Raw genomic sequence first — 22,870 nt, 5'->3', positions numbered from 1 at the left:
GCATTTGGTGATGTGGGTTTCAGACCTCAGGCAGTCGACAAAGTAAAAATGAGCATTTTATTTATGATTGTCAATTTGTCCAATTACATTTGAGCCCATGAAAATAAGGGACTGTGTATAAAAAATGGTTGCAATCCTTTATATGTTTCATACAATATTTTTGTTCAACCCCTTGAATTAAAGCTGAAAGTCTGCACTTCAAATTGCATCTTGATTGTTTCATTTCAAATCCATTGTGGTGGCTATTGTGGAGGCCACAGATGCCCATTCTATGCAACAAATATCAAAATCAGATTCACATGAAATTCACTGATCACATTCATGCTCCCCAGGGAATGAACCCTGTCCAGTTTGGACACTACATGACTTTCCCACTTACACCATCCTAGAAAGAAATTGCCACCTCTTAAATATACAAAATATTAAAAAAAACTATTGGTTGTATTAACTTGAAATGTGCTGTGAATATTCATGGTCCATAGATGATAAATCCTAAAGTTTTCGGTGACCCCCTGACTTTGCCTCTAGCACCACTGTCAAGTCCAAATGTCAATTTGTGCACAAGAGCTGACACAATTTAATGTGCAAATTTCTGTGAAATGTATTTATTTTATGCTCCCCAGAGGATGAACCCTTTCCATTTTGGACACTCCATTTTTGAGCTTCCCTCTTGCGCTCAGGACAAAAAGCCAATTAATTGATAATGGAATTTACTGAGCACATTCATGCTCTTAAGGGGATGAATCTTTTTGATTTGAATGAGCTTTTTCTCTAATACAGCAAAATAGCAGCATGATCAGTGTGTTGTTTGCTTCATCCAAGGATGAATCACTTCCATTTGTTTATTATGATGTTCAGTCTTAATCCATATTTGTTGCTGAAACATGATATTTTCAGGATTTTCAAAAGGAGCCTTCTACTTCAGCCAGCATTTCATTCTGTTGAATAAATAAATGTACGCCCACACAGCAGCAACGCACTTTCCCGGGAGGTTGGATTGTTGAATCTTCCAGGTCTTTATTCCAGGTAAGGTGCTCGGTTTCAATTCTGTTCTATCCCCCGTGACTAAGCTGAAAGAGGCTGAAAACCAACACCCTGCTGCAAAACAAGCCTCCACAAAGGGACAGAGAAACCGGCTCTTCCCATCAAACAACACTCGCAGTCATAGCTGGCAAGGCTGGTTGATACAGTTGGCCAGCAGCATGTCGCAGATTGTATGTGGTGTGTTCATCGTAGGAAAGTCAAGAAGTCACGCGTGCACACACACACGCACACAGAGTTGTTGTATTTCTGGTAAAGTTGATCTAGCTATGATGAAACAGGATGAAGAAAACTATGCAAACTACAAGCTTATACTTTTTTTACTGAGACAAAATAGAACTAAAGTGTGACAGACAAAGAAAAACATTGGAAGTTTCAATCTGTTCATACATACATACATACATACATACAGAACATATATACATACATACAGTACATATATACATACATACATACATACATACATACATACATACATACATACATAAAAACAAAAACACAACGACTCTTATTTTCAGGTGATAATACACTAAAGAAAACATACTTATTAATATTATATTCCATTTTTACCAATAGATCCCTAAATGCTACACACTGTTCCTTTAAACTCTGGTTACCGAAGTGGAAGGCACTTTTCATACATCTATCAGGAAAAATGCCCAGCAGAGGTTGAACTTCCTGCGCCAGCTCAGGACCTGCCTCAAGAGCTGCTTATCCAGTTCTACACAGCAATAATCCAGTCTGTTCTCTGCACATCCATCACTGTGTGGTTTGGATCAGTCATCACACAGGACAGGAGCAGACTACAATAAACAGTCAGGACCGCAGAGAAAATCATTTGTGCCAGCCTGCCCTCCATCCAGGACTTCTACACCTCCGGGCAACGGAGCAGGAAACGGGCAGGAAGCATCACTGCAGAGCCCTCACACCCTGGACACAAGAGGAGGTTGTGTTGCTCTTGCTCTACCTGTTTGGCGTATATATATATTTACACCTATTTTTTCACATACTTGTGTACATAACAGTCCTGTCTATTCTTCTGTCTATTCAAGCTTTGTTGTCCTTGTCTCTAGTTGTTATTTCTATATCTGTGTAAGTACATAGAGAGAGATGCAAAAAAATGTGTCAAATTCCCTGTATGTGCACACGTACTTGGCAAATAAATCTGATTCTGATACATACTGTAAAATACATTTGTCGACCCGGGCCAATTTCCCTCCAATTTTCCCCCAGTTAACAAAGATAAAACAGGAACATGGCCAGTCAGTCAGTGCTCACCTTAAATCTCTTATACAGTGAGGACTCAAATTTGATGTTGTTATGAAGTCAGTTATGGAGTTAAATTGTTGAACTGTAATAGCCACGTTACGATTATCATAAAGTCATGTCTAAACAAGACCTATAAAAATGTGTTTATTTACGTATCTGTGTTTTAGAAAGGAATTTTGGCTCCTACGTGTCTATCAATACTGTTTATGTGTTACCAACAGATTACTGATGTTTCCTCCCAATGCGTCGATGAAAAGAGAGAACATGTGAGGACAAGACAGACTTGGGCTGTTGTAATAAACTGCACATAGTCAAACTTTTCCAAAAAATTGACTCTGGGCATGTTAGGACTTTGTATGGATGTGCAAGAGATCTATGCCCTAAAGTAAGGGCATGATTTGATCTGTGTAGCCTCATTAACATTCAGACTTCAGTTAGAATTACCTCATACAATGATTAACAACTGTCACAGGTACTAGTTTCAGGAATGATCAGGCCATGTATTTGTGAGATAATGAAGTTATACCATCATTTGAAAGTATCATCAGAACATTCAGCATGTTGCCAACAGTGCATTTGTTAACCTATGAGACTCTAGTATGAGTGTGATGCATGCGGTGTTTGACGCACAGTTTGCCAATGAAAATTACAACACTTTGATGACGACCTTTTTCCACAATGAAAGCGAGACCTGTTGGATTTCAGTAGGTCTACACGTATGTCTCTACCAGTAATGTTAGCTAATGTTAAAGGGACTATTTGTAACTTTCAGAATTGCTGCTTAACAGCGACACCTGTGGCCGTGAAATCAACGAAAGTCAGCGTCGGGCACGCGCTTCCTCGCTCTAAATATACCTGAACGAGCATCGCTCAAAACAGTGAGGCGACACACGTCAGCTAAAACCACAATATCACTCTATATTTCAGCTGCTTGGCAGTAATGTTAGCTGACCAGACCAAGGTCTCTCCATGAACATGATTTAGATCTGATCATAGTGTTGGCTTTTCCTGCCTCACCCTCCTGCGCCCGCAGGGAGACACCGGCAACCGGAGCCTCTCCTCCGCTGCCTGCTTGCATTCACTGACACAGCGCGCACCAACAGAGGTTTCCCGTGTCTTGTGAAGTGACAAGGCTCCGCAGAGAGAATGAACCGAGACACCGGCACCCTGTGTCTCCCTGCGGGCGCAGGAGGGAGACGGTAACGTTTCTCTCTGGAGGAGCTGCAGCAGTTATTTCTGCACAAACGTCCACTGTACATTCACTAGATATTCTCAGAGCTAAACTAACTCTCCTGCAGTGTGGAGTGAGCGCGCGTTCACGTCTAGAGGTGGAGTGAGTACGCAAGAACGCGCGCTCTGTCTGAGTGAAGGCGAGCAGGCAGAGGAGACAAGGCTCCGGCCACACGCGAGCGCGCATATGCGAGCGCGCATGTGTGCAGACCCGCTACATTTATACGCTTACAAAGTTACAAACAGTCCCTTTAATCTAAAGGCTAAATGCAATTACAGTCTAACTGAAAATTAGACAAGAAGCAACAACAGAACAGCTGGGACAAACATATAGGCCTGTACGGCAAGATTTTTTTTAAAAAAAGCAAACTAATCCTAACGCAACATCTGTAATCATTGACAATGATGTTGACGATGACAGCTGTTGCTGCAGAATGGTTAAATTGCATGATGGAAATGTGACTGAATTAGACAAAAACTCGACTGAAATGCCTTTTCGTTGACTAAACTAAACTAGCCTAGGGTTGAATGAATAAAATGTAACTATACATTTTCATTAAAAGACTAAATTTAAATTTAAATCAGGTGCCGAGATTAACATGGGAAACATACACTGATCAGCCATAACATTAAGACCACTGAGAGGTGAAGTGAATAACATTCATTGATTATCTCCTTACAATGGCACCTGGCAGTGGATGGGATATATTAGGCAGCAAGTGAACATTTTGTCCTTGAAGTTGATGTGGTGGAAGCAGAAAAACTGGGCCAGCGTAAGGATGAGAGCGACTTTGACAAGGGCCAAATTGTGATGGCTAGACGACTGGGTCAGAGGATTTCCAAAACTGCAGCTCTTGTGGGATGTTCCCGGTCTGCAGAGGTCAGGATCTACCAAAAGTGGTCCAAGGAAGGAAAACCGGTGAACCGGCGACAGGGTCAGACCCGAGGCTCACTGATGCACATGGAGAGCGAAGGCTGGCCCGTGTTGTCCGATCAAATAGAAGAGCTACTGGAGCTCAAATTGCTGAAAAAGTTAATGCTGGTTCTGATAGAAAGGTGTCAGAACACACAGTTCATCGCAGTTTGTTGCGTACGGGGCTGCGTAGCTGCAGACCGGTCAGGGTGCCCATGCTGACCCGTGTCCACCGCCAAAAGCGCCTACGCTTTTGAGCTTGTGAGCATCAGAACTGGACCACGGAGCAATGGAAGAAGGTGGCCTGGTCTGATGAATCAAGTTTTCTTTTTCATCATGTGGATGGCAACGAGTTGGAGGTGTTGACTCGGCCTCCAAATTCTCCAGATCTCAATCCAATAGAGCATCTGTGGGATGTGCTGGACAAACAAAGTCCGATCCACGGAGGCCCCACCTCGCAACTTACAGGACTTAAAGGATCTGCTACTGACGGCTTAGTGCCAGATACCACAGCATACCTTCAGAGGTCTAGTGGAGTCCTTGCCTCGACGGCTCAGGGCTGTTTTGGCGGCAAAAGGGGGAACTACTTAGGCAGGTGGTCATAATGTTATGGCTGATCGGAGTATTGCTCTGCAAAGCAATCATGGTTCTAAAGGGCAAGAAAAAAAAATCCCTCTCCAGAGACCTTACTCCACCATCAGACATTTGACAGTCAAAAAACAAGTTATCTCACGGCTCATTTCCAAGTCAGATGTGGTTTACTTTTCTATATGGTCAACCAGACGATACAGAACAGTCGGCAATGTGGGCAACGTATCTGAAAAGGTCAGAGTGACTCGCAACCAGATGCACAAGATGAAAAGTAGGAAATTATTTGGTACGGAAGAAAAATTAAATGCAACTCTGAAAAGGTCAGGAAGTGTGTTCCAAACTAACAAAGACACTATTGGAGTTTGTTTTCTGTTTTTTTTAGGGGGGGGGGCATTGGGGGTTAATGAAAGAACAGAATGTGTGGTCTCTACGTCTTGGAATGTAAATGTACATTTTGTCGTGTTTGAACCTGCTGTCACTTTTGTCTAGATGTGCTGCAGTGCTAATTACACACACATACACACACGTTAATTGCTATTCCCACTACTCAGTGTTTAAGATGCGATTGATTTTGTAATGTAATGAGTGCTGGATGGTACACATGATACACACATGCTGCCACTTGTTAGTTTGCCAATGAGTTGGCAGAATAACAAGTCATCTAGTTATGTTAATGATTCCTTTTAGTTGATGGCAGTCTACATAATAAAAAAAAGTCCTCATCAAAAATACATTCTGAACACACCTTTTCCAGTCACACGCACACTAAGAACAATGTGCAAATGCAATATAATGATTGGTTAAAGGAAAAGTTCAACATTTTGGTAAATACCTTGTTTGCTTTCTTTCCGAGAGTGAGATATAATGTCGTGTTCAAATTAAGTTGGAATTTCAGACTTTCCAGTCAAAACTTTCACCTAGAACGCCCCCTGAAATCGGATTTCCAAGTCGGACAGTCAAGAGAACCTCGCCAACCCCGACCTCAAAATCCAAGATGACTGCTCCGCGCAGCAACAGAAGTGAAAGCTGTTGTAATATAGGCCTACTGTTTATTAGCCCTTCTGTCTTATTTGTGTCTCATTAAATCAGTCGTACACAGTACTGTCCAAATTCTACGTGTGGCATGTTACTATGGTGTTTGTAGGCGCAAAATAATGTGTAATGAGTTGTTTTCCAACACGCTCAACTCGCTTGTGACGTCATTCCCAGCTCCGATTTCCAATTTTCGAGGCAAATGGAACGCAGCATAAGTATATAACTTGAGTCCGGACGTGGTTAGCCTAGCTTAGCATAAAAGACTGGAGGCAGGGGGAAACAGCTAGCCTGGTTCTGTTAAAAAATACACCTAAAGCTCACTGATGAACATGTTGTCTGTTGTTTGTTCCCTTCCTCTGGAGTATGGACATCACACTTTCATTATCCATCTCAATGCATCATTAAAGCCCCCTAATTTTTTTGACAGAAACTTAATTTTGTGCTCAAAGTTAAAAGAAGAAGGTTGTTAGTCAAACGTGAATATGGTGTATGACTAAAGTAGAAGCTGCAGGTCAGACGTCATCCTCGAAACTTGCGCAGGTCAGTTTGTCTTTCTAGTTAGTTAACTAGTTAGGTGTAGTTTACTAACCCAACTTGTTGCATTAGCTAACTGAGGGTTTTCATTTTATTTTTTCCTCCACCTTAGTTTAGTGTGTTTATTTTCACAATGGCATTTGTGTGTGTGCGGTGAACGGGTGAAATCAACGCAGTGAATTACACAAAATCCCACCGGCAGAGTTAGCACAACACACTGACTGTCTCTCTCACTCGCTCTCTTCTTCACTGTCTCCTCCTGCTGGAGATAAATTAATGGAAAGCAGTCGATACCGGAGGTTTGCAGACCTCTAACAGGTTCGAACAACGGGACAACTTTCAGCCCAAATGAAAACGAGAGAAAAGTCCCGTTAGAGAAATAAACGAATCACAGTGCAGCCCGGTGCGGTGTCGGTGCTGGAGCTCAGGTGAGAGCGGCCGGTGCTGGTGGATGGTGAACCTCCAAAATGTCCCGAAACTGCATTTCAATCAGCGGACCTCTGCAACACGGCTCCTCGGTGCAGCAGCAGCCAGACGGCCGCCTCGCCAGGAGGAGACGGTGAAGAAGAGAGTGAGTGAGAGAGAGTCGCTGTGTTGTGTTAATTCTTGTCTCATTTGTGGTCTGTCTAATGAACAGTAAATTCGTCTAAACTGGTTTCATCTTCACGGGGTTGAATAATTACAGTCTGGTTGCCATGGTGATGAATTAGGTCCTGTGAGAGGGATCCCTTCTCTGTTGCTCTTCCTGAGGTTTCTTCCATATTTTCCCTGTTAACAGTTATTTGGGGAGATTTTCCTCATCTGATTTAAGGGTCTAAGGACAGAAGGTGTCGTATGTTGTACAGACTGTGGAGCCCCTTGAGGCAAATTTGTGATCTTTGATACTGACTTGACCTGACTTGAACTGAAATGTAAATCACCGCTATTTGATATTCATTGGAATGAAATAGGGCAGTAAGCTGTGATTTAATCCACTGAGAAAGATGCAAATGAAACATCACACATGATGAAGTGTACACTATGAATAAGTTAATAACTGAGAGGAATAAGGCCTCATACTCAGTCAGAGAGGGCAACACCGTTTCCAATTAATCCTCTGAAATATATTTCAAGTGGAAATTGTAAAAGCTTCCTTTTTTACCCTATTGATACATTTTCTTGTTGTCAACAAACCCTGTGAAAAAACAATACATGTAACAAGTATTGTAAAACTGATATATCTTCTTCCTTTGGGCCATAGAGCTTAAAAAAACTATTAAAAAGACATTAATGAGCCACACTGTGCACTGGGTGACATGTTCCTTCATTATCATGAAGTAACACACACACTGTAGGTTATTCTACCGTCCTGCTGCCACAAATACAAGAGCACGAAATGTGGATTAATCCGCCGCTGAAAATAGTCCTCAGCAAATTCAGCATTTCCTCCTGTTAGAGTAACATGTGATAAAAACTATATTGGGCAACTATATATTGAAACTATATACTTGAGCCATTTGCAACGATTTACCACTGGGCTTTTGGCTGATGGAAGATTGAAAGTATTGAGAGACGGACTAACTCATTGTCACATTTGGTCTGCTCAAGGGATTTGTTGACAATAAGAAAATGTGTCTCCTTCAGTTCTCTCCTATGCAAGTTGCTACAGATCATTACTGTATGTTAATGAGTCCCGCCTCCAGTGAGTTAGTGTTGCACTTACGTACATAAAGTTGAACAACTTACCAGAGAGAGCTTAAAAAAGAAGCACCAAAATCACAGCGGAGGCCAAGTTATCCTGACTTTTTGACCCTATAGAAAGGGTCAAGCACCAAAATCTATGGATCCTGAACTTCCCACAGTGCAACTCAGTAGTGTATTTCATTAGACCCTCCCTATCTGGTACGTGTTCACATCTTTCAAACTCCTCACCCTTGAGTTTGTAATACAGCTTTTCTTTTCAAAATGTGTGATCTCCCAGTCCACGCAATGTCGCTTCAGTCATTTTCTACTATTGTTTCCAATGTTTTTAAAGGGTGTGTAGTCCTCCCCACGATGAGCAAACTGACTTTGACATGTCAAATCTGTAAAATACTGCTTTGATAACAAAATAAATTGAATTTATAATGCATAAATGGGGATATCTATTATCTATGAAGGGTGAAAGTTTTTGACTATGTGGCATTCAGTTCATACAGTCACTCTGAGTGTGCACAGTCCTATCACCACCAAACAAACCCCCCTGTTTGTTTTACCTTATGGCCTCATAAAAAGTCATATGGTACAATTCATATTCTCTGAAACATTCTGTGTGGTAGAATGTGGCAAAGCGCCTCTCATGCTTTCGAGTCACTCAGACAGACTACTGTACTTGCATTAAACCAAGGGTTAAACAAGATTTACTGTGAGTACTTGTAGTGTCTGCACTGTGTGATATATGACTTTCCCACCCCCAGGTACTACGAGTTGAGGAAATCAGCAGTCTGTTCACCATAAATATGTCAAGTTGTAAAAAAAATGCACTTGAACAGGTTTCTTAAGACTGGAAACTTCACTTCATGTGCCTGTATCTGCACTCTACTACACAAAGTAGGAACACTTATGGTCTTGGTATCCTTCAAATTAACTACGACGTGTAACCAACCACATCTAACGGCAAAAGTATTTATATCTGTTCCAAATGGCCCGACATCGAAGGCGGGACGAAAAGCCTGCCGTCATAAAGAGGGGAGGGGTTGGAGAACGGAGGATGAATCATAAATGTTGATAACTGCGCACACTTTTAGACCGTCTCTCTGCAAAAAAGTGGCAGAAGTAGTTGCGTGAGGATTCGAATGAACGAAACAGAAACCAAAAACCTGGGCGGTCGTGAAGTGGGCGTGATTGTCTGTTTCAACAAGTTTCCCCTTCAGAAAGGGGCTTTTACATGCTGTTAGACGATCTGACAAGAACTTTGTTTGAAGCATCCTGAGGCCTTAAGCATTAAAGTACTTGATTTAGCGCTGTACATGGAGAGCTTACTGCTGAGGCCACCACTGAATGAAAAAGTCTGAATTTGAAATTCTCAACAAGTCCACCAAACTTAAGGATAAAAATACATAATTTGTACTTACCTTTCTGAAACAACTCATATAATCAATTTCTAATCTGACACCCCTATCAGCAGGATCATTCGTATATGCCCTCCAAACGAATGATGTCATCATTCGTTTGGAGGGCACAGACGAATGATGTCATCCAAAACCATTCCAAAAAATTCATGCCAGTGTTTACCAATCTGCCAACTTTATGGTTAAGCTTTGCTTAGATGAAGTGGCCGTTCAGACTGAAACCAGCCCTGCGTTCAAAACAATGCAGAGGGCTGCGTTGGGGGTGTGCTGCTTCAGGTACCGGTGGGACATGAAATACAATCCAGGAAGTCCAGTTTGAGTAACAGATCCATAAGTCTGAAGGCTTCTCAGACACACAACACTGTACAGGAGGTTTATAATAGTCTGGGACAGGATTTTACATCTCTGGGTATTGTGCATACTGGCTCACTGGAATAGCTAAAGCTGTATTCACACCAGATCAGGCTTTGCAGTGATTCACCGTAGGGTTGTGCGGCGGTGTCGGAGAGTCACATTAATGGTCCCAAGGTCTTTTGTTCCCTCATGGCTAGGCCAAAAGCTGATTATGTGTCAACTTTCTACCGCAGGCCGCTGCATTGTTTTTCGCCACCCCCTGCAGCCGCTGTAGCCGCAGCACTAACCCCATTCAAAATGAATGGGATAACCTGCGTTTTCGCCGCAACACCTGATCTGGTGTGAATGCAGCCTTGCTGGGACACTTACAGCTGGGGTCAGTAACATTGGAGAAACCAGCCAGAGTGAGCTTGATTTTAAAAATGAGCCAACCGAAATACACAGCCCAGTAGCTAGCAGCTAACTAGCTCTAAAAGTCACTAAATCTATAGCGAGAATGTCGCCAAGGTTGCAACACTGACAGTCCGTCCCTTCAGGCCTCCCTCCAAAGCCACTCCCCCAAAATGATCACTATGAACGTAAACAACGTTAGCAGCTTGTGGTAGACTCATGTGATTCCGAATGAGTGCAAGGGGAAGAGTGCGCGCAGGTAGGCAGGCAGGTAGCCCGTCCAATCATTTCATTTGAGTTATTGATTGCTGTCGGGATGTAACGAGAATTTCAACAATTGAAAAAAAAAGTTTTGAAAATACATTATCTACCCTAGCTTTAATGGAACTGAGCCATTGTTAATGTTAGTAATTTCTCCTGTGCTTTTCCTGCTTGGACGAGTCAAAATGTCTGCTGTTAAAACGGTCCACTGGACACAAAAGCCTGTAGAATCAGTTCAAGGTCTCCGGGGTCCTGTCAAAGATCCCTGAAGCACCTCAGGCATTCATGGACCTCCTGGGGAGTCCCCCAGGTCCACAAACCCTAAATGCATCTAAGCCATCCAACATGCAGAATATCGCACAATCGTGTGTGTGTGTGTGTGTGCGCGTAGTTCAGTGTGAATCCCAGACTTGACATGTGTTTGATACCACAGCTGAAACAGATGTTGCCTGAGGTAATTATGGAAATAACTTGCTCAGTGTCTCCTCAGCAGGTGTTGCCTCAGTTCATCTGCTTCTTTCCGGTTTGAGTGCCTGTCTCTGGGGTCCTTTAAGGATGTCTCTTTACAAACAACCTGACACCCACAAACTCGATACAACAGCTCCCGTATACTCTATTGTTATTTTGTACTTGTGTACTCAGTTTAGCTTCACCAATCCAGTTTAAATTATGATTACCATAAAATAAGAAACAATAAATTATACTGATATTGGCCATTAAAAGTTATATTTGGCCTATACAGTGCTGTCAACCTCTGATATGATACAGTTGATACAGTGAATGTGCTTATATGTGGAAAAATTCACATATAAACACACGTTGTTTTTTCAGATATTTGATATAACCATAGGTGATTTTCATAATTTCACATCTGAAATGATTCGATAAATCACAATCAATGTAATATCACATGTTAAACACTTGTGATACTTTCATACTAATAAATTAATATAATGATAGGCACATGTGAAAACACCAGTATTACATTTAATATCATATGTGAACAAACATCTCACTTGAGATAAATTTATATTTTATAGACACATTTGATGTCCAGGAATTTCACATGTAATATCTCATTTGAAAACACCATTTCCTTTGTGGTAAATTCAGATTATGTAGGCACATGCAATTTTCAAATAGTTCACAATGTAAGTCATAACACGTGAAAACAACAATTCCACACATACAGGGATATGTCGTTTTAGGTCCGTTACACTATACCGTTCAAAAGTTAGTCATCTCCTGCCACAAGAGCTTGATTGGATCCAGGCAGATGTCTAAGAGGACTACTCTATATGTCTGAATTGTCTTCATGCCTTTAGCTTGTAGAAAGTGCTCTGTTACTTCATATGAAGGGTTTGTTTTTGTACATGGAGAACAAACCGCTGTTTCAACCAGACTGACGACTGAAAGGGCAGAAAGAGACAAAGATGCCTCTGAGCAACAGTTCAATAAGAATGTAAAAAACAATCATCAGTCATTGGTGAAAGAAGCTGGAAGCTTAGCATCAAAATGTGTGCAGATTTAAATAGGAACAGGTTCCTGTTTCTGTGTCAAGTGCAGCCTGTAACAAGCTGGAATTAACAGCTGGAACGTGTTTAGCTTTAGCAAAGCTCTTCTTCAAATGTCACAATAGAAATAGAAGGTCAGTCTAGGGTTAGCTGGAATATCAGCTGAGCATACTATGGACTAGACTGACTAATCACTGTTTAAACCTCTTCTATCTGACCACTAAGTAGACTGCAGACGGCCCAAAGAAAAACGGACTAACTCAATATTTAGAGCCGCAAGGCTCTCCGTCCTAACAAGACTGGAATGATACAGCAGCTGTGTACTGGAAGCCATAACTGTGATCCCGTACTATTGTGATAACTCTACACAAGTACACGTGGTGATCTTTATCTGTTATCATCATCCTGACTCACTTCTGTTGGCCTCTAAGAATCTGATCTGCTCTGCTCAAACATGGTGAATGTAATGCACCTGATTTATTGAATGTAAGAACACACAACATACAACTGTGCTGCTGAAAACATTTACCTGAACCGACTGGAGCATGTGTCAAGGAAGAGATTTACCTTTCTGTTGTCTGATCTGAATCAACTTCAGGGGGAAGTTCTGAGGACTATAAAAGGGCTAATTTAAACATGTTAATTCCAAAGTACAGCAGATGTGATCATTAAAACGTTGTTATCAGCCTTTCCAAATCCTGTCTGGGCTGATGCCTTGAAACCAGCTTATAGCTAACAAACTATAGTTTGTTGTCGAACGTCACACGGTGCATGCAGCCAGTCAAATTAGTGTCTTACCTGTGGAAATCCAGACTCTCCCTGTCCTGTGTGCTCGTTAGTGGTTTAGTCCCAGCAGCAAAGTGCTTCCCACCTCCGTCCACCTTCCATCTGCAACACACTGTGTTACAAGTAGCTCCCAACTTAAAGAGGAGGAGGGAAAGGAAAAGCCCAGCTCCTCCCCTCACTGAGAGCAAAGTTCAACTTCCTGGTGTGCAGGATGGTGGGACAGACTGTTGATACAAGTACTGAGAAAAGTCACTGTAAAAGGATAGGAGTGGGCTTACAATGGGATGTTCTCCGTAGTGGTTACCGTATACCTGGCAGGCTCAGGGGGCAGCACTAAGGAGACAAAGGAACTGGTTCTGCAACTTTTCCGGGCTGAGCTGCCTGAGCCTTGAATGAACGAATGAATGAATGAATGAATGCACTTAACCTACTTACACAGGTAGAAGAGCGCTTTGTAGCAACTTGCACAGGGTGGTTTGCAGCAGCGGTTGCAACATCGCAATAAATGCAAATGTTAGAGGTGCAGTTAAAAGGTATACAGCATAATTAAAAATGTCTCATAATATTGGTCTGATGTTAGGATACTTATTAGGTTGTGTTGTTGTATTACCTGCACATTTATAAACCTTTAAAGCTGAAGTAGGCGAGATTGAAGCAAATATGATTAAAGAAGTTATTTTTATAAAACGGTCGCTATATCGTGAAAGTAGAACATGAAACAGGTAATCTGAAAAAAATCATGTGCCTCTGTGTCCTCCGGTGTCCTCCGGTGCTCCTAACGGCATCTGCAAGATTTCACATACAGGAGGAAAACAAGCAGTAAGAGCTGATCTGGAGTCTGCTGTCCAGCTGCCGTCTATGAGAGCCGGCTGTCAATCACTCTCGAACTCCGACCAAACGGTCAAACTTACGTTAATGCCTATTTCTCACCTCAAATGTTTTTAGAATCATCTTGTAGTGCACGGTTTAGCTGTAAAATGAGAAAAGTCTTTGCCATTGTGAAATCTGGGGAAGGAACGCCAAGTTCCGGTCACCTGACCGGAGCACAGCCAATACGAACGCTCTCTCAAGGAAATGACCCGTGATTGGTCAAAGTCTCCTGTCACGGGCTAGATTTTCTAAAGCCTGAAAACAGAGCCATGAGGAGGAGCAGAAGTCTAGTTTTCTCTCAGAACACTTGAATTACAATATGCTGAAAGGTTATTATGGAATTTTTGCCTAATGATACCAAAAATATACTGCCTACTGCCACTTTAAACATGCAGCATTTCATCATTTAGGCATAATAAGAATGATTAAATTTAGACCTTCATGTTGGGAAATAAAATGTGCGCATAACTGTAGTATAATTGAACAGGTAACTTGATGAATAAAATATGAAAAAATCATTTCGAGACCTTTCAAATGAGTTGTGTTGGTGTTGGGCAATTTTAATAGGTATTAATAAGTAAAAACATAAAGACAGATAATGAGATGAAACTTTAATTCCTTTTCAAATAGCTAAGAGTTATGATGAGGGGAGTTTATACCACTAAGTCAGGGGTCTGCAACCTGCGGCTACGGAGCCTCATGCGGCTCTTTAGCTCCTCTCCAGTGGCTCCCTGTGGATTTTTAAAAATGGAAATGAATAACTGTTTGTTGTTTACATTTTCATTTGTATTTATCATTGTTGTAGGTCTATGGTACGACGGTACGACATAAAGTCATAACATTATAAAGTAGTAATTTTACGTGTTATTTTTTTTTTCTCATAAAGTTATGATTTTATTCTCGTTATATTCCGACTTTTTTTTCTTGTAAAGTTATGACTTTATTCTCATAATATTATGACTTTTTTCTCTCAAAATTAAGACTTTTTTTCTCGTAATATTACAACTTTTTTTCTTTTAAAGTTATGACATTATTCTCGTAATATTTACGACTTTTTTTCTCGTAAAATTAAGACTTTGTTCTCGTAATATTGCGACTTTTTTTCTTGTAAAATTATGACTTTATTCCCGTAATATTACAACTTTTTTTCTCCTAAAGTTGACTTTATTCTCATAATATTACAACTTTTATTCTCGTAATATTATGACTTTATTCTGGAAATCTCAGATGTTTTTTCCATCAACGTGGCCCTAATACTCCGTACTACATTTGCTCTTTGGCTCTCACTGCATTAGACTTATATACTATATACTTAGACTATAAGCTGTGTTACCTTCATCACAATGCTCACATGTTTTGTGGCTCCAGACAGATTTTTTATTATTATTTTACCTAAAATGTCTCTTGTGATAGTAAAGGTTGCTGACCCCTGCACTAAGTCCTGCAAACTGACTTCATTCGCCATGTCTAGTTGACAGTGAGCTTGTAATGCCTCCTCCGGCCAGCAGGTGGCACTGTGAGCTATGGGCTTCATTATATCAGTCTGTTTTGTTTGTTGTCAGAGCATCAACTTCCTACTTGTTTCATGTATTCATGAGCAATCATTGATTTACTGGTGAATATTAGTGCATATTGCGACCATGCAGAGTAAAGAGACTGACAGCAGACAGGTAGCTCGGTCAGCTTGTTGGAGGCTCTCGGTGAGCTCTTTCTCCTGCAGCATCTTGAGTGTTTTCTAGTCTCTTAGCATTCAGCAGTTTTAGGCTGCAGGCTGCTGGTGTCTTACTGGACTAACCTGCTGTCAAATAGAGATTATCTCTCTGTTGTTAACTTAACATGCCGCTCGCTCCTGCTAACCAGTCCCAGTTGATTCGGTCCAGTCAGAAGGATGAATATTATCAAACCTTCCTGAGAAACAACGCGAACGAAGCTTTCCAAACCCTCGCTGGTGAGTTTGTTCAACTTGAACGCACTTAGTCTTCACTTTAACATACAGTATCTTAGAGCAAACTAGGAGGTGCAGTCAGTCTCTTTTTCTCATCAATTCGGCATACATTTAATAATATCAAAATAATAATACACCGGTCAGTATCAAATCAGATAGTTTCCTTCACTGACATGTGAAGTTTCTGAGTTTATTCACGTTATAACTGGTTTCTGCTGTCCACCTGGTGTTTTGGTGGACTGGAGACTGTATGTATTATATATAATATATTTGTCAATGGGTAAATGCAGAGTTGAAGAGTAAATATTATTTATTTCTAAAAACATAATTAATATTTGCATAAATATATAGTAATAAATAATATATTAAAATTGTAGTGAAAATTATATTATATTAAAAAAAATATTTTATATTATTTACATTATAATAAACATATTTGAAAAACTGATAGATAGATAGATAGATAGATAGATAGATAGATAGAAATGCTGCTTTGTCATTAGGTAAATGCAGAGTTGAAGAGTAAACGTTATTAATTGCTAAACAAGTAATTATTCATATTTTCATATCATAATATAATATATATAGTAATAAATTATATATTAAAATTATAGTTTACATTATGTTATATTAAATAAATAATATTTAATATTATTTATATTATAATAAACATATTAAAAAAATGGATAGATAGATATAAATGCTGCTTTGTTGGGTAAATGCAGAGTTGAAGAGTAAACGCTATAAATTGCTAAAAACGTAATTATTAATATTATTGTTTTATTTTTGTTAAAAAATTATTAATGTTATTAATATTATTAAAAAATATATAATCCCTCTCCAAAACTTTTCGACTTGTCCATTCTCTGTTAATGAGTGGGGTCTAGGGCGGGTATTATGAAGAGTGGGTGGGTGTCAATGTGAGAATGTGGAGGGGGAGACAGAAGATGGACGAATGAATAAATGAATGAGTATGGAGAAGAGAGAAGCGTGAGTGAGTGCGTAAGAGGAGCAGACCTGAATAAATGAGGGGAAGGGATTTAAGTCCTTGTACATTTCTGATGTAACTGTGTATCACTGAATAAATAAACAACAACAATGATATGGTTAACTACCTCAGCGCTGGTGTGGATGTTTATGAGACCCAAACTTAATACTGTGCATCTGCTCAGTCTCACGCTACTTTTTTTTGTTTATTAAATTTAATGGTCACTCTGTGTGCCAGTGTGTGTAGGAAATTCAGCACTTGTTCTCAATATTAACATTTGTTGAACTTTCTGTAGGATCCAAAAGATGGCTGGACTGGAGGAGAGAGATCGAGCTGCTGTCAGACCTTGCATACTACGGTTTAACAACATTCTCAGGTAGTTGCCCACCAAACCAACATGAAATCTCACTTTACTTCATGTATGTTTAATTAGTTGTCTTATGATTCATTAATAGTTATTTGTATCATTCTCCTCCCCAGGTAACCAGACCCTGGGCGAGGAGTATGTCAACATCGTGCAGGTGGATCCCACCAAACGTAGAGTCCCCTCTCGGTCCAGACGAGGCCTCTTCGTCCTCTGCCATTCCTTCTTTCCGTACCTCCTTGACAAGGTCCTAGTGTGCCTGGAGAACGAGCTGGAATGTGGGCAGGACGGCCGAAGCGGTCTCAGGCAGCGGCGGGCGGCGTCCGGGCTGTGGAGCCTGGAGTCTTGGCTGAGGAGATGGATGCAGCGGGCGGTGGGGCTGTTGTCGGAGCCCCAGAGGAAGGCGTGCCAGCCGGCCGTGTTTGTCCTCCATCAGAGTCTGACCCTCCTGCACCGACTCCACGTGGCTCTGTTCTACATCAGCGGCTCCTTCTACCACCTGTCCAAGAGGGCGGCTGGTATCGGCTATGTAGGTGTTTTGTTTTTTTTACATGTGTCATATACAGTATATCTCTATATGACTGAATAGAAAAAACTATTTATTTATATATATTTGTATGACAAATACATGAGTAATAAATTGACATTTATAACAATGTCTGCATTCATACATCATTCATGTCAATGCACGCTCTCAACCAAATATCCAAATTCATATGTTTGTACCACCGCCATAATGTATTCACCTAATTATGAGGGGAAAATGCTGTTTAATTTGATAGAACAGGTAAAAGGCAGGATTGTTAAAAACACGTTTATTTTATTGGTTGGACTTTTTAGTTACACACTTTAGAGTTTCCTAAGAAGTAGCAGCTTTCCAGCAAGTTCAAGTAGGACTAGATGATGATTCAGTATGATAATTATCATCTTTCAATGGAATCGTACTATGATGAAATCATATATCAAGATATCGTGATACAAAATTACATCGTCTAAACTTATGATACCAAGCACGTAATAACTCAAATTCGTCAGAAAAATCTGAAAGATTGCAGCTTTGTTTTTAAAATCACACTTAACATTAGTGTCATATATTGTCTTAATCTGATTACTCTGTATTGGTGTGCGTGGATGTAAACATAGTCAGTGTATAGTTGGAAATATTCATTTTTCTCTATAATTTCACTTGAAACTGTTAAATTTGTCACAAAAGTCTTACTTAAATGCGAAAGTATTCCATACTCTTCATTTGTCTAGTATTAAATTCACTCAGGAGTATACATAAATAGTCAGGCAGTCAGAGAGTGATGACAATCTCCCTGGTGTCGTGTATCACGTTTACCACTGGTGGTACGCGTGCTCTCTCTAGTGGTACGTGGAGGAATTCTCTGAAATATTTTTTAAAAAATGAAATAAAATTAAGTTAAAAACATATAATACTATCAAAATACTACTACAAATGAAAATACCTTAACCATGATGAGATCATTGAAATGGGATTTAAAATAAGTTTTGGCTTTGCTGTAATATTTTTATTATGAAACAAAAAAATAATTTGCACGCCTTACCACCCCGCCACGTAGCAGCTACGTAGTTGGGTAGTAGTGCGTGCAAACATCCACAATTAGTTTACAAGCTTAACTGTGATGACAACATAGTAACCAAAATGATGAAGGGTTCAAAAACACTACAATCGTGGCTCCAAACGGGAAATATTATTATGTTTTTATGGAAGAGCTTAAGTGCCAGTTCTAGTGCTACCCCTTTGTACAGCGTGGCTGTTGCTGACAAAAGTCAACAATAAGTCATTTTATTATTAGGAATAAATTAGCTTCCTGCGTGAACTGTTTATTGCAGAATAGGGTAGGCCTACGCTACTGTATTTTAACATCGGTCATAACGGTGGTACTCGGAGAGTCAAATATTCTCTGACGTGGTACTTGTTGTAAAAAGTTTGAGAACCACTGATATAGAGCATTTATTTATTGAATTAGCAGAAAACATCCTATATATTGATATACTGTATATCGTTATGAAATTACATATATCAGGATAGATGATTTTGGGCATAACATCCAGCCCTAACTGCTCATTTAATCTGATCTTTAATGACCATTGCAATGTTCAGTCTAACCCTTAAAAACAACTTGAGTAAGAACTTGACCACAGTGACAGTTTACATACTCACGTTCATTTGTTCCAGAACTTACACAACACATATATACATACAGTTTAATCATGTCAAAAGATAAAGAAGACCATGACAAACTCAGTGATGTCAGTTTTCTACAGTAGACCTTGCAGATTCCCCCAAACTGTGTTACATACGCTGTCACTTTATCCACATCACACTACCCCTCCACCATGTTTCAGCTAAATATACCCCGTTTGTTGTTTCTCAGCTTTTCAGCATTTTGTAACATATTTGCTAACCATTGTTAGAATCTAGTTAATTAGTTTACCATTTGTTGAGCGGGCAGGGTGCCAGTATGGGACACACAGTAATGAATAACTCTGTCCTGAAGACTGCCCACGATTTCACGGTTTATTGCACCAAACCTCAGATTTGTGTGCAATGTCAAAATACACTCGATTGCCAGTTTATTAGCTACACATAGCTAAAACTAATGCACTCTAATATTTTGTCTGTCACATTTATATTAATGAATGTATTGTTTTTTTTTAGAAATGTGTGTGTGTGATCTGGCAGATTAAAGATGTTTACATATTACATTATGTACATAGCTGCGTGTGATGGGGCTCAACAGCGATGACGTGACCATCAGGAGCAGCTACAGGTTGTTGGGGGCGCTGTCCCTCCTGCAGCTACTCATCACCATGTGTCTGCAGCTTAACAACTTCAGACAGAAACAGAGAGCCAGGCAGGAGTGGAAGCTCTACAGGACTCTCAGGTACAGGACCAGGTCCACACCAAAGGACTCAGCTCCTGGAGATGTGAAGACTGTTCCCCATCTCTTAATGTCATGGCAGGATTTTAGAGTCTAGCTATCTATGAAAACCAGCCACTGTAAGAACTACTAGACTGTTTGTAATATCAGCAGTGTGTGGCAGTAAAATAATGAAATACGTGACTTGAGTTTAATGCTGAACTCTTTGAACTGTCTTGTCTCCAGTCCTCAGCGCACACACAGATCTGGACCCAGAGCTGCCAGCTGTATCCTCTGCCTGGAGGAGAGGAGGCACTCCACCTCCACCCCCTGTGGACACCTCTTCTGCTGGGAATGCATCACTGAGTGGTGCAACACCAAGGTCAGGCTTATGGCACGACTTTTATCTTGTTGTCATTTACTGAACCTTTTTGTGTCAGATTTATTATACCCCCGCGACAACGTAGTCGGGGGTATATAGAGCTCCGTGTGTCCGTCCTTCCGTCCGTCCTTCTATCGCGTCTCACACTTTCGGAGCAGAACTCGGAAACTATTTAACTTAGGAACTTCAAATTTGGTATGATGGTGGACAGCGTGGTCTAGTTGTGCCTTTTGGGGTTAGAAGTCCGGGATGTCCAAAATGTATGATAATAACAAGCTAGATTGTGCTCAATAGACTACTTCCATTAGTTCCAAAAGGGCAAAACCTTTGGCCCTACTTTAGTAGGGGTCGAGCAGTGAGCAGGGGTATGTGAGCCATGCTCACTTTTGCCTCGTTTTGAAAGGCATCATGTTTTGAGGGACGATTTCCAAGGAGATTATTGTTTCTTATTGTTGGTATCAAGTGATTTACATTAATTAAGGCAGTGTGTGTTGTAATTACATTCTACACACTCAGTATAATCAAACAAGGATGAAACTGCAACAGCCCTGAAAATCAAGGCTACATTTTCAAAATCTATAGAGGTTGACTACTGATAAGTGTCCAATTGGCACCAAACAAATCACATGTCAGACTCTGCTCTCGTAGATACACACCGATCATATCTGCTCTCACAGCACAGGGAGGAGCAGGGGGATCACTGGAACACAGGCACATAACACAACCTGTTCTCAGCCGTGAAATACAGCCTCTGTGTATGTGGAGACATGCGCCTCGGTATCAGAAGCCGAGTGTGACGAAGCGGCGAAGGCTGTTTGTACACGCCCAGAAGAGTCCCAAGTAAAGCAAAGTAAGGAGGAAAGAGAAAATCCAGGCAGAGGGCTGCAGAGTCTCTGCAGAAACAAACACCACCACACACCTCTAGTGGGGCATAAGTGATGATTGAGAGGGATTATTTTTGTATCAGCCTATACATTGTTTTTTAGTTAATTATTTCCTATTATACATTTAACTCAACAGGAGACATTTTCACCCGACCAGACCTTCATGAGGCAAAAGCCCAGTAGGGTCAAAACGTTTAGTTCCAATAACAGTTTTGGGAGCTACAATCCAGTGCGCGAATACTTTCTACTTTTCTTGGACAGAATCTGCCTCCTGCATCTGGTCTTAACGTCAACTTGAATATGCCCACAACCGTGTGTCTCTGTGTATGCAAATGTAACATTGTCACACGTGTGTGTTTGTGTTATACATCCAACAGGCAGAGTGCCCCTTGTGTCGGGAGAAGTTCCAGCCCCACAGACTGGTGTACCTGAGGAACTACAGCTAGATCTGCAGAGCCTGAACCTCCACACATACAGACACACACACAGACACACACACTGCTGCTGGACTGTGTGCTAGCAGGCTGCCCCTCAGGAACATGTGGAGACATAAACAGTGTTTTTCCAGCAGTCACTCAGAACTTTGTTCCAACATACATACTGCAGCGTCTTCAGGTACAAACCTTTATGTTCTTTTCATTTTTTTTTTCAAATGAATTGCCTCTTTTGTTGTTGAACAAAAGTTATTGATCGAGAATAGAATTTTGGATTGTATCAGTCGAATCTTGTAAATATCACTTTTAATTAAATTAAAACTTTAACAGATGCTAATAAAATGTGAGAAATGTCCAAATAGTTGTCTGTTTTCTTCATTAGGTTGTTTCAATATAAATTTGAATATGATTTCAGGTGTAGTTGCCCTACGGTATTTATTATTTACATATTACTGTTGTTTTTGGTCATTTACTGCCTGGTAGAAAAACTGTCTCTGACTCTTTTGTATAATGGAAGATTAACATTAAAGCAGCAGTGGGGAGAAATGGAGCAAATATGATAAAAAAAAAAAGTTATTTTTATAAAACGGTCACTATATCCTGACAGTAGTGCATGAGACAGGTAATCATGTTCCTCTGTGTCCTCCGGTGCTCCTAATGGCATCTGCAAGATTTCACAGACAGGAGGAAGACAACCAGCCAGTGCTGATCTGGAGTCTACCGTTCAGCCAGCTGTCAATCACTCGCGAGCTCCGATCAAACGGTCAAACTAGGCAGCGCTGATCAAATATGAATCAATATTAAGTTAAGTTAATTTCTCTCCTCAAATGTTTTCAGAATCATCTTGTAGTGTACTGTTTAGCTGTAAAATGAGAACGTTTGTGACCGGGCAGCCATGTGTAGATCTTTTGAGGAAATAACAAGCACCGCCCATCAGCCGGAGCACAGCCAATAGCTAAATTTTCTAAAGCCTGAAAACAGAGCCATGAGGAGGTGCAGAAGTCTAGTTTTCTCTCAGAACACTTGAATTACAATATGCTGAAAGGTTATTATGGAATTTTTGCCCAATGATGCCAAAAACTTGTTGCCTACTGAAGCTTTATATAAG

At 40.6% G+C, this 22,870-nt stretch overlaps 2 protein-coding genes across 4 annotated transcripts in view; one reads left to right on the top strand and one right to left on the bottom strand.

Annotated features, from left to right (window-relative positions):
* Positions 1-13,152, bottom strand: part of plch2a (phospholipase C, eta 2a) — a 214,371-nt gene extending 201,219 nt beyond the window's left edge. For both annotated transcript variants that reach the window (XM_037773701.1, XM_037773702.1), the window contains exon 1: positions 13,020-13,152. The gene's annotated coding sequence lies outside the window, so the exon portion shown is untranslated. The remainder of the gene's footprint in view (positions 1-13,019) is intronic.
* On the top strand, positions 7,047-22,121 carry pex10 (peroxisomal biogenesis factor 10). Of its 2 annotated transcripts, none has more exons than XM_037773746.1 (6): positions 7,047-7,184; positions 17,106-17,186; positions 17,291-17,703; positions 19,920-20,086; positions 20,309-20,444; positions 21,706-22,121. In XM_037773746.1, exons 3-6 carry the CDS (start codon positions 17,536-17,538, stop codon positions 21,772-21,774), a joined length of 540 nt encoding a protein of 179 aa, XP_037629674.1. In that variant the 5' UTR covers positions 7,047-7,184; positions 17,106-17,186; positions 17,291-17,535; the 3' UTR covers positions 21,775-22,121. The 2 variants fall into 2 exon arrangements, with proteins under 2 accessions (XP_037629674.1, XP_037629673.1); XM_037773745.1 differs by lacking the exon at positions 7,047-7,184 and adding an exon at positions 15,427-15,825.
* Positions 22,122-22,870: the final 749 nt, after the last annotated feature.

This window comes from Sebastes umbrosus, chromosome 6, assembly GCF_015220745.1.
Source record: "Sebastes umbrosus isolate fSebUmb1 chromosome 6, fSebUmb1.pri, whole genome shotgun sequence".
In the NCBI taxonomy this organism is placed as follows: domain Eukaryota; kingdom Metazoa; phylum Chordata; class Actinopteri; order Perciformes; family Sebastidae; genus Sebastes; species Sebastes umbrosus.
This window is presented reverse-complemented; position numbering and strand designations above follow the sequence as displayed.

Coding starts and splice junctions, on each gene's coding strand:
- pex10 (XM_037773745.1), top strand. CDS start 15,714: ATGCCGCTCGCTCCTGCTAACCAGTCCCAGTTGATTCGGTCCAGTCAG. Junction 17,187..17,290: donor CGGTTTAACAACATTCTCAG/GTAGTTGCCCAC, acceptor TCTCCTCCCCAG/GTAACCAGACCCTGGGCGAG. Junction 20,445..21,705: donor CTGAGTGGTGCAACACCAAG/GTCAGGCTTATG, acceptor TACATCCAACAG/GCAGAGTGCCCCTTGTGTCG.